Source organism: Globicephala melas, chromosome 3, assembly GCF_963455315.2.
Source record: "Globicephala melas chromosome 3, mGloMel1.2, whole genome shotgun sequence".
In the NCBI taxonomy this organism is placed as follows: domain Eukaryota; kingdom Metazoa; phylum Chordata; class Mammalia; order Artiodactyla; family Delphinidae; genus Globicephala; species Globicephala melas.
In genome coordinates this window covers 90741686-90757556 of record NC_083316.1, presented here as the reverse complement: position 1 = coordinate 90757556, position 15871 = coordinate 90741686, and the positions used below count along the sequence as shown (strand labels likewise).

The 15871-nt window shown below is 38.3% G+C and overlaps 1 protein-coding gene across 8 annotated transcripts in view; it reads right to left on the bottom strand.

Annotated features, from left to right (window-relative positions):
* Positions 1-15871, bottom strand: part of CAMK4 (calcium/calmodulin dependent protein kinase IV) — a 243687-nt gene that overhangs the window by 89175 nt on the left and 138641 nt on the right. For 7 of the 8 annotated variants that reach the window (XR_009563442.1, XR_009563441.1, XM_060296093.1 and 4 more), the window contains 2 exons: positions 14036-14098; positions 11965-12047 (listed from right to left, as the gene is read on the bottom strand). The exons of the other annotated variant lie outside the window; for it this stretch is intronic. Coding sequence is in view for 5 of the 7 variants with exons in the window: in XM_060296093.1 (XP_060152076.1) it covers positions 11965-12047; positions 14036-14098 (146 nt within the window). In the remaining 2 variants the exon portion in view is untranslated. The remainder of the gene's footprint in view (positions 1-11964; positions 12048-14035; positions 14099-15871) is intronic. 8 annotated transcript variants of the gene reach the window in all.

Here is a 15871-nt window from a genome sequence, read left to right as displayed (position 1 = left end):
AAAAAGTTGTGGTAAAGACATTTGAAAAAGGTCAATTCAAAACATGAGACAAAACAACAAAAAACAATTCTAGAAAATTGTTGACTTTTTGTAATTTTGGATTGAAATTTTTCTTAGATGGTTAGTACCTCAAATAGTATAGTTATTTTTCAGAAAGTACCTTCTTTCTTTAATGTTGCAGCAAGAAGTTTTAAGTTCTCAAAGTAGCTGGTGTTAGAAGCTGAATTTTGAAAATGTTTACAAAATAGGGCATGAACAGAACAGATAGGACAAAATAAAAGAGATGTATAACAAGAAAAGCTATATTGATGCAAAAATTCTGACTTTCTCCATTCAATTATTTTGAACATTGCCAAGAAACACAAACTCATCATATTTTTAAAGGATGAAAGATGGAATATCCCTCCTCACCTTTTTATTTATTGGATACCTGTTATGCACCAGGGTCAAATAAAATGTGAGAATAGATTAAAATATTCAGGGAGTTAATATTAATTGGTTCTTAAAAATAAGTTTTCATATGATATTTCCTTAGAATACGAATTTTTCCAACTCATGATTAAGTTACATCATCTACTTACTAAAATTTTAATTGAAATGGTTTCTTGAACTATACTTTCTGAACATTGTTAAATAGAGTATGAGAGAAGGGGAAAAGAAGGACTATTGTGTCAGTGTAAGTTGAGAACTTCGGCTACCATTGCATTATCCTCTGCGTTGCTCTCTAAATGTGGATTCTGTGGTACATCCATCAGCCAACACAAATGTAATTAGTGCGTCCTCTGTGTGCTGCACCTGCTTGGTTTTCTCCAGTTGTTAAAGGAAGGGAGTTGTTACAAAGATGATGGAAAAGAATGGCTGATAATTAACTTTTTTTTTCCATCTCCCATTCTCCCCAGAAGGGGAGAGAATCAGTTACCTCCTGCCTGCCATAAACAGTGTGGATTTTCCCATGGTCACTCTTCAGGACTAGAGCTTTACCACAACAGCTTTGTGATACCCCTCCAGGGAGTGCTACTCATGGCTCAGTTTATGCAAGAAGTACTCTTTGGGGTTGTTACAGAACCAACTTGCACAACCATGTGCGGCCTTCCTGATGGGAATCCCTCCTTGTCTGTTAAATACACATGAGTTCTTATGAGCATCCCCACCCCTTAGACAGGAAGTGCTTCAGCCACTAGAATTTCCTATCATTTGCTTTATTATGAATTCTCAAGCTTTGACCTAAATATGATATTTATGCATTTTCATTTTGATATAATTTAGGGTTAAATGCCTGTGTTCAGGACATGTCCTTGTGTGAATGTCTAGTGACTGGCTGGATGGAGGAGTGAACTTTCTTGGGAGCTGTTTTCAGGTAGCATAGAGGTAAGAATAGTAGGTATAAGAAGAATGGTGAAAATTTCATTAATTTTCTATAATATATACGTTAAATTAGTAATATACTTCATCTAATTAATGGAGAGGATGCATTCTAACAAATATATCCATTCATTTATTTATTCAATAAATATTATGGAATGACCACCATGTGCTGGGCGCTCAGTAGTAAACCAGACATGGCCTCTGCACTCATGGGGTTTCTCTTGGTATGAGTAGACAGACAACAATCAACACAGTGTGCTAAACGCTGTGATAGAGATATTAGAGAATGGCCTGGGAGCTCCTAGAAAGGGCAGGCAATTTATTCTGGAGGCTATGCAGGGTGAGAAAAGGATTCCAGAGGTAGTTCAGACCTGAAGGATGTACAGAAGTTTTCTAGCTGTAGGGAGAGTGGGAACTGGCGGTAGGATAGGTGTAGGGGAGGAGTATGGGATTGGAGAGAAGGGAAACTGTTCTAAGAGAAAGGACCAAGACTACAGCGAGGATTAGATTGTGAGGATGGGGTAATGATATTTAATCAATATTTTTAACTGTCTAATGTGAGCCAGGTACTTGCTGGATTTAATAAAGAATAAGATTTGGGTTCTGCCCCAGATGAGACCACAGATAGTAGAGAAATTACTAATAAATACATCATCATAGATGTAATATATGTTATACTAAGGTTTGTACAGCCAAGAAATTTATTAGTTTTTTTGTCAGAAACATCTCTAGAGCAGACGTGTGGGGCAGGAGCACAAATGCAGGTGCCTCCCCCACCTCGTCTCACGTGAACTCTGCACACCATAGTTTGGTCCTACCATCAGAACTCAACTGTTTCTCTTCCAGGCTCCTTCTGCTAAAAGGAATTTTGTTCCCAGCTGATTTGTTCATCAGAGTGTCACAGGGATAGGTCTCTGAAACTCAGACATTCAATTTAAAATATTTTATAAGTTGAGCCAGGCCATCCATGACTGACTGGGAAGAGCAATAGCAGGGAACTTCTCAAGTTGCAAATGCAGGTTTGTAACTTAGAGCTAAGATTGTAGGTGAAGATATTAGTGACCAAGCAAAGGAAAGTGAAATCGTGCAATCTTTTTCTCTTCATTTAGGTAGCAAGACTACAGCAGATGTGTTTGGTCGATGTCTTCTGCTGGGTATTGTGGGAAAAATTCTTGGCCTTCTCACTAGACTGTTGCTTTGATCACCCATGGAGCCTCGCTCCAAGTCTCGCTCACAGTAGGCGGTCAATAAATATTTGTGGAATCAATACTAATTGCTAGGTGAATGGATGCCAGAAAAATTTCAGACTGTGGACATCTGGACAACTCCTTTGCCTATGTTCCTTATCATGTAGAACAAAAGTACTGGACTGGGAAGTGATGCTCACTTGTTGCAAGCACACTGGCCATGGATCCAGAGGGAGAACTGCTGTATGTATACATGCTTCCCAAAGCAACATGCAACAGGTAGAAACGTGATTGTTGTCCTTAGGAATAAACTCACAGTTACATAGCTCCTAGATATTATTGTAATAACATGGATCTTTTTAGAAACTTATTTTGAACAAAATCAAAGTGATTCAATTCAGCAAAATAGAGTATTTGTTTCATGAGGCAACAAATAACAATTCCTACAAAAAATTTAGTTGAAATTAAAAAAAAATGCCAAGTAAGTTGAACCACATATACACAGTTAAGAGTTTATAGCTTTATGCAAAATACACTAGTGACTTCAATTTTTAGAAGAAACAATACGTTCAATCATTATAGGGGTTTTAGAGCTGTAAAAATAGAAGAATAATTTTGGTTGATATTTTTGTCTTTTGTATTTAAACATACTTATCGCTATATTTCTTTTCAGATTTAGTAATTTCCTTTTCATGTTTCTTACATAATAAGAAGGCAGTTAAGATGCTATCTGCGTTTTAAGATCATTTTCAAAGGTCCAGGGCCATGTAGTTTTTAGCTATGCTGCACAATTTCCTGTTGCTCCATTGTAAGCTGTGCTAAAAATAAAATCTCTCCTAGGATTTTAATCACAACACTGACCCAAAAGGCTGCCCTGGTGTCCCAGTTCCTACAGGTCTCTCAGTCACTAACAGGCCTAGCTACATCTGGAGATCTGGGAAGGAATCACAATGGGGTGTGTTTCCTTCGACTCCCAGGCTGTGATTCTTTGGCCTCGATAGGCGTTATCACTCCAAGACCATGCGTTTTACTTCCACTGTTTGCTATGTTGGCCCACATGCTCTTTCCCACAGTTGGGACTGTTTTTCTTCTCATCATTTTAAACTCGTAGGATGAGAAAACACAGGCAATGCCTATTTCTCTCCAAGGATCTGCTTTAAAATATGACTTTTGTACATTTGCTTCTGTCACCTTAATTGCTGCAAATTGAATTGAGCTCATCTCCAGTCCAGCAGTTAGCACAGACAATGCAGCTGAAGAGCTCTAATCCAATCATATCCTGAGGCCCTCAGACTTCCTGGCACAAAGATTAAGAGCCCTACTGCTCTCCCGACCAATGGCAGCTTTTTCTTAAATGGACATGTTATTAGATGACTGTAAGTTTATATGAGAAAGACATTGGTCTGGTGAAAATGTGTACTGAAGGATTGAATGACACAGGGTAAAAGCCCCTAATAATATGAGTTTCAGGAACCAAGTTTTAAGGGCTGCCAGTACATCATTATGCTGCTACATACAAAACTGTATTTAAATGAATTCTGCTGTACCCTGTGTACATCTACCCCTCCTACAGAAGCTTCGTTCACTGCTTTTTCTTATTACATTCATGTCACCTTTGTCTGTATTGGTGCTTTTTCTAAGAACTCTCCCAAAGAGTATTAAATTCATATGCTTTTTAAAAAAAACAGTTTCAAAGGGACTACTAGCACCTGTTAAATTTGAGAAGCTAGGGAGAGAGTGAGGGAACTGTGGATCATTGTGGGTGCTGGCTGAAGAGTTGACAGCATAGGAGAAAGAGGAGGCCAAATCAAATTGTAGACCTGGCAATGGGCCTAAGGGATTCCCAGTCCAATTCTCTCATACTATAAATGAAAAGCCTGACCCAAAGACATATAAATTGCCCAAGAGCATAGAGTTTATTCAATCATTCATCTGACAAATATCTAAAAATTGCTTGCTTTCTGTCCAGAACAGCTTCTAAGATGCACATGAAGATACTCATATCTAACCCCCCAGCAGTGTGCTCTGCCTTGGCCATCACTTTGCCCTTCCCTCTACCCTTCACCTGCTAATTTTCTATTTCCCATTTAAGATTCAGCTCAAAAGGCTCTATTAGCTCCCTGAAGTCATTTCTGGCTTAGAAGACCCCCTTAATTTGTAACCAATGTACTGTGTTTATGCCCCAATTATAGCATTTATCTTCCCCACATGAATTCTTACAGCCAAATTTGTGACCAGTCTCTAGCAAATGCAAAGTATCTTGTGATAGGTTTTTTGTGTACTACTGATTCTTATCTTTATTTTTTTAGTCCCTTGTCATCCTTTATTTTTTTATCTTGTCATAGTGTGGTTGTCTCTATAAGCCTAGTACACTTTTTTGGAGGTGATGGTAGTATTAAAAGTAATATTTGGGTCCATATCACAGGTTACTTTCCCTCTTCTAGACCGTGAGCTACTTGAGGGTGAAGATAACGTCCTCTGGTTAACACGGTAGTGAGAAGAGAATAAGGTGGGTAGTGAATCTGAAATGGTAGAATGAGGCCAGACTGTAAGGGGTTTTGTTTGCCATGTTTAAAAGAATTTCCTTGAACTAAAAGTAGTGAGTAGCCTTCTGGGCTGATCTGTGATCAAATGAGTGCTTTAAACATAGATGGATGGAAGAGAGTGAAACTAATGCCAGTTAGGAGTCTATTGCAATGGGAAAGAGAATGTGAAGTCTCAAAAGGACAGAAGCAATGGGAAAGGGGAGAGGGAATGGATTTGAGAGCTGCTCACAGAAAGAATTATGGGGAGTGGGGCAGGGAGAAGTGAGAGGAAGAGGGAGAAATCAGTGATTAGCTTAGCTGTTAGGTCAGTTCACAGAAGTAGGGAGGAAAAGCAAGATTGAGAGTTGAGGGAAAGATGCTGAGTTCATTTCAGGACATATTGATTTAGAGGTGCCTATGGGACTTGCAGGTGAAAATGTCCAGCAGATTGTTGAAAATACTGTTTCCATCTCTGCTGAGACAACAGTCACCAATGTGACTGAAGCCACAAGAGAGCATTCAATTTACCTACGGAGAATGTATGAAGAACTTTAGGAAAGGCAGACATTTAAGGGATGAAAAGAGGAAGAGGAACTCAAGAAAGGGATCAAGATAAAGAAAACCAAAAAGTAAGATAAAAACCAAGGGAAAAAGATGCTGTCAAAAACTGTACTAAAGGTATGGAGAGATTTAACCAACAATATAAACTAACACAGACCAGATTCTCCAAAAACACATAGCCTCTGGCCTCGGCAGATCCTTAGTGCTTCTGGAAAGTCCTTATTCTTGTCTGTTCTCACATTTCCAAGCTTTACCACTTCTTTCCTCAAGTGTCCTATTCCATTCTCTCCCAGCCATTGTTAGGAGATCAATTTCTCTTCAACAATACTGAAAGAATAAAGCTTATCAAGTCTGAGCTACTTAAACCTCTTACACTCTCCTCTCCCCCAACACAATCCCATTCCCAGCCCTAGGCAACCACTGCTTTGCTTTCTGTCTCTATAGGTTTGCCCCTTCTGGAAATTCCAGATAAATGGAGTCATAAAATATGTAGTCTTTCCTGTCTGTTTTTTTTTTTTTTAACTTAGCATAATGTACTTGAGGTTCATCCATGTTACAGTATATATCAAAGGAACATTCCTTTTCATGGGTGAATGATATTCCATTGTACATTTTGTTTGTTCATTTGCCTGTTTATGGACAATATAAGTTATTTCCTCTCCTGGAACACACCCTACTCTGTCTGCAGGCATCCATTTGAGCCTTCTGTGATGCCCCCAATGGGACTCTGACCAGGAGTCTCATATCTTTTCCCAACATCCATGAAGGTGTACAAGGCTAACTTGTTAGTTTGTAAGTAGGCTAGAATTATATCCCAGCCCTGATATTAAGTCCTCTTTTTCAACATTGTTGCGACTATTGTAGGTCCTTTGATTCTGCTGCAGCTTGACTATGCTTCTGAGGAAGAGGGAAACTTTTTTTAAAACAAATCCTTTTATGTGGCTCTAGATCTTATTCCTTCAGTGTCTTCTCTGGAATGTTCCAAATAAAAGTCCTTCTCACACAGATCTCTCCTGCTTCCCCATCCTGTAGCCTCCTTCCCATCAGCAAATTAATGTGTTACCAGTGTGCCAGCTTAAAATAATAAATAAGCCTCCATTTATCCTGTGTCCCTTTCTACTACCTCACTTTTATTTTTCCCTTCAGAGCCAAGCTTCTGGGAAAAGTAGACTTTAAATCTAGTCCAAATCAAAGTATATGTTTTCTTCATATGTAGCCAGATAAAACTGCATAAGGGAAGACGTATTTAAAATATCCATGGTTGAAAAACAAGTATATATATATATATATATATATATATATATATATAAATGTTTAAGTTAAGCCAACACTTAAGCAGAACAAAATGTTACATTACTAATTTGAAGTTTTATTTTTAAGTATTAAGAGTACTGGCATTTGCTTACATAGCAGCAGCAAGGCATGGTAGAAAAATCATATGCTTTGGAATCTAATGTACTTGAGTCCAGTTTCATTTAATTATTGGATCCAATGTAAACTGAGTGACCTAATGGTAGTTAACGGAACACTCTGATCCTCAGTTATCTGGTCTACAAAATGTATATATCAAGGCCTACCTTGTATATGTGTTGCTGTGAGGATTAAATGAGATCATGGTTAGCAAACTGCCCTGCCACTGCCAGGACCCCAAAAGGCACTCACAAATGGCCCTCATTATAGTGACCAATTATCCTTTTAGACAATAAGATTTTATAGGTCTTCACTTTAGACAATTACATTAATGACTAATTTTTGACACAATAGTCTTCACAAATTCAGATGTGTTCTGATTTTGGTTAACAAGAATACCAACCCTGACACAACTCCATGGAGACTGGAGAAAAGACCTAAGTTCCATTTCTAGAATCTTTTCCTAATGACAATGTCCTGAAAATTCCATTTACTTCCACCAAGAGTAAGAGACCCAGGAATGCTGAAGTAGAAACGACTATTAGGACTGATACAATAGGACTCTGTCAGGTAATTAATGGAGTAAATTCATAATCCCCAAACATAAGCACTACTTCTCCTGCATGTTGATGGCTTGTTGTTTGGAAAGAGAATATTTTCACTTTTGGGAAATGAAAAAAGAAAGTTTGTAGTCAGACAGATGTGAGTTTCAGGCCTGAATTTATGACTTATCAATTTCTACAGTTGGTGTTCTTGAAAAAAATGGGGATAATAATGCCTTAGAAAAACATGAAGGGTGATTGAGTGAGTTAAATCATACACAGTTTTGCATAGGACCAACCAATACATCAGAGATTCTCCATAAACACAATAAACAATAGTTTATTCCCTTGGAAGTGATTTAAAAGGTGCTAACTGGATTTAATAAGAAAGACAGTGAGGCCATATAAGGAGGAAGAGTTGGACGAAAAGACACACCAGCTGCCTATTTGGGGAAGATCATTTACCTTGACTCATTCTCAGTTTCCACATCTGTATAGTGGGGACAATGCTCTTCATCTGCTTGCCCCAAAGGGTTGACATAAAACAGGAAGACACACTAGTGTCTGTGAAAGAACTCTTAAAACCACATGTACTGAATTTCTGCTCTCAGTAATTGTGGGGTAGACAAGCGTACAGCCAAGAACAATGAAAACAAGCTAAATAAAATATATTTTAAAGTATATTTGAAGACATCTCAGAGTTACGAAGGAAGTTAAGGCTTAAGGAGCCAAGATCTAGAAGAGAAGAAAAACCCATAAAAACAACCCTGATATCTGATGCCTATGCTTTCCCTTTAAAAGCATTTACTGATTCTAAATCAGTAACTGATGGGGTCATCTCACAGGGTAGAGGGAACAGAAGCTGGCATTTAGGTTCTGTCTGTCAAGGAAGGGGGCGCCCTCGCAAAATCCCCTGGCTTAAATTGGGACCCTTAAAGAGCAAAACCCTATGAGTAACAGTTGACAAGAAATAGATCCACCCTCAGGAAGCCCAGCTTTGAATCAGTCCACTGCCTGATTAGGTTAAAGTGATCTGTTCCTTTCCTTAACTGCCTGTTAGAGCAAAATAAAATCTGCTCTTTTGGAAGGCAACAACATTTAAAGCCTCAAATTCTAAAACCTTTTATACATAATGTTTAGCATTTGAACAAACATAATCTAGCACGCAAAAACACAAGGAGAAAACAGAAAAAAAAAGGACAATTAAAAATTCACAAGTTATTCTGATACTGGAGTTAGACAAAAATCAGAAAAAAAAAAAACAACCTTTAAAAAAGTTTAATTAGAAGACCAGAAGGACACTGCTAACTTAGTTGTCTTAAAATACAATCATTTTCTGGGAAAAAACTACTTGAAAATTTACTCTTAAACAACCTCAGAACTTGTCCACTTAAAAAGTTCAATAAATTTATAAGAATTGTGACTAGATTGAGATGGAACAGAAAATGTTCTGGAGGTTTTTCCATGATATCGTAATTTTGTGGAAATTTTTTTGGGGGATTATCTTGGACACAAAATATCACTGATTTTAATCCCTAAAATTGTAATCCATTGTCCTATGCAATTTACTATTCATACTCTACATGAAACAGCAGATTCCACTTGGATTTACCATGTTTCGGTTTTTAGGAGCACCATAGAACAGATCTTTTGTTAATAAAATACAACCATTTTGACTATAGTGGACTAACATAATTATCACTTCATCAATTGCTCCATTAGTTCATTCATTAGATACTATTAGAGTCATCATTAGACCAGAAATGAATTTCTATCATTACAATTAAATATGTTTGGTTTTTGACCTAAGTACAGGAAACAGAGACCATATTTTGATTTTTAACTCTCAAGAAAGAAATAAATGGATAATAATGCAGGATATATTTTCAGTTTGATTCAAATTTAAAGATAACTGTAGAATTAAGTAACTTAATGGCAACAGATATGTGGACAACAACATTCAGGGGGAAAAAAGTCTATTATGTACGACCACTAAGAGTTTATAGAGTAGCTGAGTGCTCTACTGGCTGCCTGCCATTCTTCAGATGTCCTCTGTTAAATCTGAATATTTCATCCATTTATCACTGTACATGAAATTTATCAACAGCATCTAGTTTTTCACTCTTACCTATAGCTGAATTAACTCTATTCCATCAAAATCAACTAGACTGCAAGATGAGAGAACCAGAAAGGCTGGGGAGAAGGGAAGGAAAGAGACTCCTGATTCCAAAATGATTTAAACAAACAGAGGTTAGAAGGTAAATAGGAAGTGCCATTGGTAGATGACAACTTCATTGTGAAATTCCTGTCCTGCAATTATTTACAAAGAACAGGAGATTTTTCTCTGTTAGACCATAATTAGCAGAGAAATATGTAAGTCTTCCTTAGGAAGATCTCACGGCTCCAGAGTCAGCAGGATCTAACTATAAATTGACTCTGTTAATGTACCTAAAGAAGGAATATGTCCATGAAAGAAGTCAGCTAAAAAGGTGTTGAAAAAGGACCAATTATTGGCAAATTTAGGCAACATTCAAATAAACTAGTCCAGAAGAGTCTTAACTAAGCATATGGGAACATGACAGTTTTAGGATAAGGCTATCCTTATAGTGGATCAGAGTGTCTCAGCCTCCTTAGGATCATAGTACAGCTTCAAATTTGTTCTGAGGTTCAGAGAAGTTAAGCAAACCGCTCTATGTTAGTTATTTGTTCCTTAAGTCAGGATTTAAAACCACGAGTCCAACTGACTATGAGCCAAATACCATAAGAAGAAGTATCAATATATGTCTAGGCTACCTATGCTTACTTCCCTCAGGTGATTCATTTATTTGTAAAGAATGAATATAGTTTAAATGCTACAATTTTTTAAATCTGATAAATTCACATAACTTGCTCTAAGGAAACTTTAATATACATCTGAACAAAATGTTGAAGATACATATGTAGCTCCAATCAAGGCCATTTTGCTCCTTCCTATCTGAAGATCCAAATCTGCACTGGGTAACATTAAAAGCAGAAAGGAACTTTGAAAACCAATACGAAGACTTTTGGAAGCTCTTAAAGAGGCAGTAAATTTAACTGGGTGGAGTAGGGGTGGGGAGGAAGGGGGGGCACGCTCTTCTCCTAACACATTCTAAACCCTTAGGTATCTTTCTCCTCAGAGTCCATTCATTGTAGCAGTTGCTTACTCACTCATTCATGCAGCAAATATTTATTGAGAATTTACTGTGCTCCAGGCACTCATGCTACATTAGCAGTTCATCAACCTCTCTGCTGGCTTCTGTCTTCAGTCCACTTCTCTCTTAACCCTTTCTTCAACCAACAAGACCTTTACATCACAGAAACTGCAGTTTCTTACCATTTCTGATATATACCTACTCAGTCTCTTTGTCTTCTTCCAATTCCATTCTTGCTTAATTACCCTGTTCAGCACAGCAAAGAGCTGCCCATTAGGGCAAAGAGGGAATTCAGAGAAGATACGGAGGGTTGGAAAGCTATGGAAGCTTAAAGTGTGTGTCTCTTGTACAAATAGTGTGCCTATATTATGCTCTACCAGATTTCCAGAAATACTCCCTGCCATCCTCAAACCTCTGCCTTGAGTGATGAACATATGAACAGACAACTAAAATTGGCTATAATTGGATATAACAGAACATGTTTTTCTCTGCAACTTGGAACTCTTTACACAGCCTAACAAAGAAAGTAGGCCTAGAAACAATCATTTGGAGAGAATTGATTTTTATGGCTTTTGGATCATAATAAAGAATACTATTATAATACATGTTTAACTTTCTATAATTCTCATTGAACATTTTCTCACAAAATATTCTCATAAATCTTACTATTTAGTTTAGATTTAGTATGACTTTAGAAATTCTGCTTTTTATCTAGAAGTAAATGTTTGCAGAAGTAAATAGTACAATGTTTCTATTTTTGTTCACTAAGCATCCCAAATTTTAGTCTACCCACATCTTATCAAATATCACACTCTTTCCATTCTACACTCCTTTTTTTTTTTTTTTTTTTTTTTTTTTTTTGCGGTATGCGGGCCTCTCACTGTTGTGGCCTCTTCCGTTGTGGAGCACAGGCTCCGGATGCGCAGGCTCAGCGGCCATGGCTCAAGGGCCTAGCCTCTCTGCGGCATGTGGGATCTTCCCGGACCGGGGCACGAACCCGTGTCCCCTGCATCGGCAGGCGGACTCTCAACCACTGCGCCACCAGGGAAGCCCCTACACACCTTTTAAGATTTATTTTAGTAGAAGTTATCAACTGGTGTAATATGTCATTATGAAAAATTTCAGGAGAAATTTCCTTTTGGTTATTTTTGGTGACTGGAAGCAAAACCTTACTGTGGTTACATTGCCAGGACCTACTCACCTGTCAAACAGCTCTCCCCCTGTGACGAGTTCTAGGACCAGACTGATTTCTGTAGGGGTTTCAAATATCTCTTTAAGTTTTATCTGGGAAAAGATATAAAAAAAATCACAAATTCTTTATTTTTAAGTTTCTAGGAAATAGTTAAAATTATGGCTACAACAGCACTCTCTGTAATAGCAATATGTTGGATCATGGTTAAAAAAGCTTCCTTATTCTAGTACCAGGTAGTCATTTGTCACTCTCTGGTTGTTTTTATCAGCTACCTAATTTCTTCAAAGGTCCTTTTGAGTTTTTATATTTTTCATCTTGATAGTTGAAAGATACCTGCCCTAGAAATGCTTCTTAAATTTTGCCAAATCATCCCAATTTCTGCATTTCAACAGAATTTAAAAAAAAAAAACAAAAAACAAACAAAACAAACCAGAAGCAAACAAAACTTCCTAAACCATTTGAAAGCATCATGGTTGGTAGAGATGCAAATGCCTCTTTCTCCTAGAAAGGGACTTCAATTAGGGGTCTGAGACAGAACAGGACCAGGTTAAAGTCTGTCTGTAGGGAAAGGGAATCCCTTTAACACCTAAGAAGTTGCTGGTAGATGAAAGGATACTCAGAAAAGTAACAGTGATAGTGATTTGATTGACCATAACAGGGTTTTCATCACATTCAGATAATCTATCCAGTTTTGGATATTTTCCTTCTGAGAATCTAGTGACCAGGACTGATCTATATTTGAGGAAAATTCCATACTGACTTCTTTGAAAGAAATAAGACGGATAATGTAAAAGTGGTGATTATATATGGTAAATTTTGTTAATTGCTTACCCAAAGCCCTTCTCCCCCTACTTTACTGAACCCTGATTTGTTTAGGAAGCAAGGTACCTAGCCTTAAATTATGGATTATGTTTGGTCTAGGCCACTTATGATAACCCTACTCCCTAATTTTTCAGTCTCCATGCAGTTTAGGGTGATTTTGTGACCACATCTTGTGGCCACAAACTGAAGAGAATTCTACTGCAGCCGGAAATTCTGGAAAAAGCCTTTACGCTTCTCATCAGCCTCTGCTCGTTAAGCCTTTCCACTACTTTCTGTCTTGAATATAGACCTGAAGACTTGTGAACACTGTGGAGCAGCCATTTTAGGACCATGAGGGAAAAGCATGAAGGTGAAAGCCAGTGCACTGAAGATGGGCGAACCAATGGATGGAAGGTGTCTGGGTCCTGGATGGCATCACTGAGGAAGTGAACGAGTGTTAACAACTGCCTGCCTTCTGATTTCTTACAACATAAGAAAAATATTTGTTTAGACCACCATATTCAAGTTTTCTGTTATTTACAGCTGAGTGCATTGCTAACTAATATACAAGTTTTAAGCACTTTGCCTTGAGCCTAAGCATTGCAGGTCATCCTTGGGAACACCACAACTTTCTCAGAGAAATGAGTAAAATATTTTAAGTAAGTGACTCAATTTATAGGAACAAGTTATGGTCTGGAAAATGATTTTGTTCTTTTCACTTCACTGGCTCAAGAAAGCTTTTCCCCAGCCCTTCTTTCCCTCAGTGCCTTTGTCTGGACATAGCCTAGAGCAGAGCTTGGGAGGACGTTTTATTTTCCCCATTCAAGTACATTATTTATTTGAATCTTCACATTGTCTCTGAAGCAAATACTCTCTCATAGGAGAGTGAAATGACTATGGAAAGCAATGCATTTTCTTCACAGGCGTTTTCAGCAATGGCATATTAATAAGATAGGCCCACAAAAGGAAAAAAGCCAGTGTCTTATTAGAGGGAAAAAAACTCTCCAATTTTAGTTATCCTCTTATGCATGAAAACATCAATGGTATATATTGCTGATCTGCCCATTTTGCAACTCTTTCAAGGGGTATTATTCTTAAGATTTATTCAGTTAAAAAGAAGTGAAAAACGGGATCAGATAAGGACAAGAGTTAGGCCAAGGTGGCTACTTACTGGAGGTGGAAGAATCCCTTTCTCATCATCAGAATGGACAGTAAAGAACAAAAATCTCATCCTGTAACATTGGAGATTATTTGAAATAACAGGCTAAAAACCACTTACAATGTTTGGATGTGAGAGGCGAAGAAGAACTCCTATCTCAGTTCTTACGATTTTTTTGTCCACCTAAAAGGCAAAATGAGAGAAACTGAAAGATACTCCCGCCTTAGAAATATCTTCATTGTAGCAGAGAGTCAGAAACAGCAATAACCACCTGGATGAATCAGGTCAATGGCAGAGGTTAATTTCTAAGTGTTGCCTTCCTCCCTTTTTTGTCCAGCTGCATGTCTTTCCTCTCTGTTTCAGACATAAAGAGAACTAGTTACAAATATGGGTCACAACTTGTCAGACCGCTTGTGTGGCCCCTTTGCTATCAAAAATTATCGCTATCACCACTAAGGCACAACTACAACTCAACCTATTCCTCCTCCTCTTCCTTTCTTTTTTGAATCCTTGACCCAAACCCATTGGAGCTGTCGATCACTTCGCCTGCCTTTTTCCCACAGAAGTGAGCACATAACCCAGCCTAACCAATCAGATTACTCTCTTCTCTGGCCAAAGTGACTTGAGTCTGGGATATCCACCAGATCCAAGTCATTACAATCTGGGTCCTCCCCCCAAATATTGCTCATATAATCAAGAAAGAGGTATTCTCTTTTCCTCTGAAATTGTGAGAGCAGGAGTATAGAGTCTGCCACTACCAGGGACCATTTTTGATACCATGTGGAGATAACTTCACTGAAAATGGAGTCAACACAGAAAAAAACATTGCTAGAGATGAAGAATGAGTACCGCTGACCATGTAATCCACTGGATTCAGTTTTGCATAAGCTAGTTTGCCCTTTGAGCTGTCTTATTATGTGAGCTACTGAATCTCCTTTTCTACTTAAGTTATCCAGAGTTGCGTGATGCTATCAGTGATGTAAGCTGAAGGAAAATAAAGGGGTCTAAGGAAATGATGACTCAATATGAAAGCCTGGAGTAGAAATTTGGATAAAGCAGTTCCTCAGATCTATGTGTTTTCTGGGAGGGAAGAGGATCTACAACATTCATCATATTCTCTAAATGTCTGAGGCAGAGGAAAGCCTAAAAATCTGATCTATTTAAAAAAGATAAAATGTGTTCCATGGAACTGGGGAGTCAAGGATCTCTCTTGAATGTATACGTAATGAATGTATAGTACATAGTAAGGGTCTAATGTAGGTTTTTTTTTTTTTTTTTTTTTTTTTTGCGGTACACTGGCCTCTCACTGCTGTGGCCTCTCCCGTTGCGGAGCACAGGCTCCAGACGCGCAGGCTCAGCGGCCATGGCTCACGGGCCCAGCCGCTCCGCAGCATGTGGGATCTTCCCGGACCGGGGCATGAACCCATGTCGCCTGCATCGGCAGGCGGACTCTCAACCACTGCGCCACCAGGAAAGCCCTAATGTAGTTTTTAATGTGCTCAGCCTCATGTTAAACAATGCTGGGCATATGAAAAAACAAAATATCATCTTTTTCAGAGGAAGATTAAAATCTAATTTTGGGCATAAGACTCCTCTAGAAGATGCCATAAGAAGATAGAAGAATGTAAGTTGTAAACAAGTTTTGTTTTAAAAATTCCATTGTTCAGTGGAAGATCATTTTTCTGTGAGTCAAAATACAGCTATCATTCAAACAGTGGGCTAACTCTAAAAGACTTTGAAATTATTAGCAATTAAAAGTCATGCTATTAGACTTCCCAGGTGGCGCAGTAGTTAAGAATCCACCTGCCAATGCAGGGGACACAGGTTCGATCCCTGGTCCAGTAAGATCCCACAAGTTGAGGAGCAACTAAGCCCAGATGCCACAACTACTGATCCCGCATGCCACAACTACTGAAGCCTGTGTGCCGAGAGCCTGTGCTCCGCAACAAGAGAAGC